The following is a 994-nucleotide window of genomic DNA, read 5'->3' on the forward strand; positions in this document are numbered from 1 at the left end:
TTTGATTTTCTCTCCGGACATGGAGACTCATGTTCGGCACCTTCGTGTGGTCTTCGAGAGGTTGTCCGCTGCTAAGGTAACTTTGGGTGCTACTAAATGTGACTTTGCCATGGAGGAGATATCCTACTTGGGCCATATTTATGACAAGTTTGGTATGCGTCCCGATCCTGACCGTGTCCGTTGTATAATGGAATGGCCACTACCTGAGACAGTTCGTGATGTGAGGCGGTTTATGGGACTGGTTGGCTATTACCGTTCTTTTATTCCACGTTTCACGGCTATGGCCAAGCCAGTGCAGGATTTGGTCAGCTTGTGTGCCGACCAACCCGACACTATTCGCCTACATTGGAAAGAAGATCAACAGCGTTCCTTTGAGGCCCTTCGTTCGGCCCTGGCCGGTTTGCCCGCTCTCGGATACCCTGACTTTGACGCCCCTTTCCAGTTATGTTGTGATGCAAGTGACTTTGCTATTGGCTCTGTCTTGGAGCAAGAACATCGTCCGCTAGCGTTCTTTTCTCAAGTTCTTACGGGTGCTCAGCTTCGGTGGCACACGTATGAGAAAGAAGGTTATGCACTGGTCCGTTCGCTGGAGAAATTTCGTCACTACTTACTGGATACTCCGTTCAAGGTCACGGTATTCTCTGATCATCGGCCCTTACAACAGTTGGCTAAGTCGAAGTCCCCACGAGTTGAACGTTGGCTGCTGGCTATGCAAAACTTCCGCTTTGAAGTCCGTTACAAAGAAGGTGTTAAGAATATTAATGCCGACGCCTTGTCCCGACCACAACTGCAAGTTGAATCCAAGACCCCTATTCCTACTAAGTCTTGTCCCGTCCGTTCAAATCTCGAGGTTGTTCCTCCAGATTCTGTGGTGGTTGCAGAAGATCCGGAACTGTCAGGCTTGTTACCTGACACTATGAAGGATCCCCTGATTGCCGCAGTGGTTTTATGTCCGTTGTGGTCATGGAATAAACTTCGAGAAGCTCAAGAACAA

General features: G+C 49.1%; 1 protein-coding gene across 1 annotated transcript; it reads left to right on the plus strand.

Moving 5' to 3' along the window:
- Positions 1 to 109: 109 nt before the first annotated feature.
- Positions 110 to 894, plus strand: Pmar_PMAR012810 (retrovirus polyprotein, putative; the record flags this gene model as incomplete). The annotated part of the gene is made up of 1 exon (XM_002765792.1): positions 110 to 894. A coding segment is annotated over one exon (785 nt), but the record flags the coding sequence as incomplete, so codon positions are not given.
- Between the last annotated feature and the right edge of the window lie 100 nt (positions 895 to 994).

The sequence above is a fragment of the Perkinsus marinus genome (genome assembly GCF_000006405.1).
Source record: "Perkinsus marinus ATCC 50983 genomic scaffold scf_1104296974682, whole genome shotgun sequence".
NCBI classification, from domain to species: Eukaryota; Perkinsozoa; order Perkinsida; family Perkinsidae; genus Perkinsus; species Perkinsus marinus.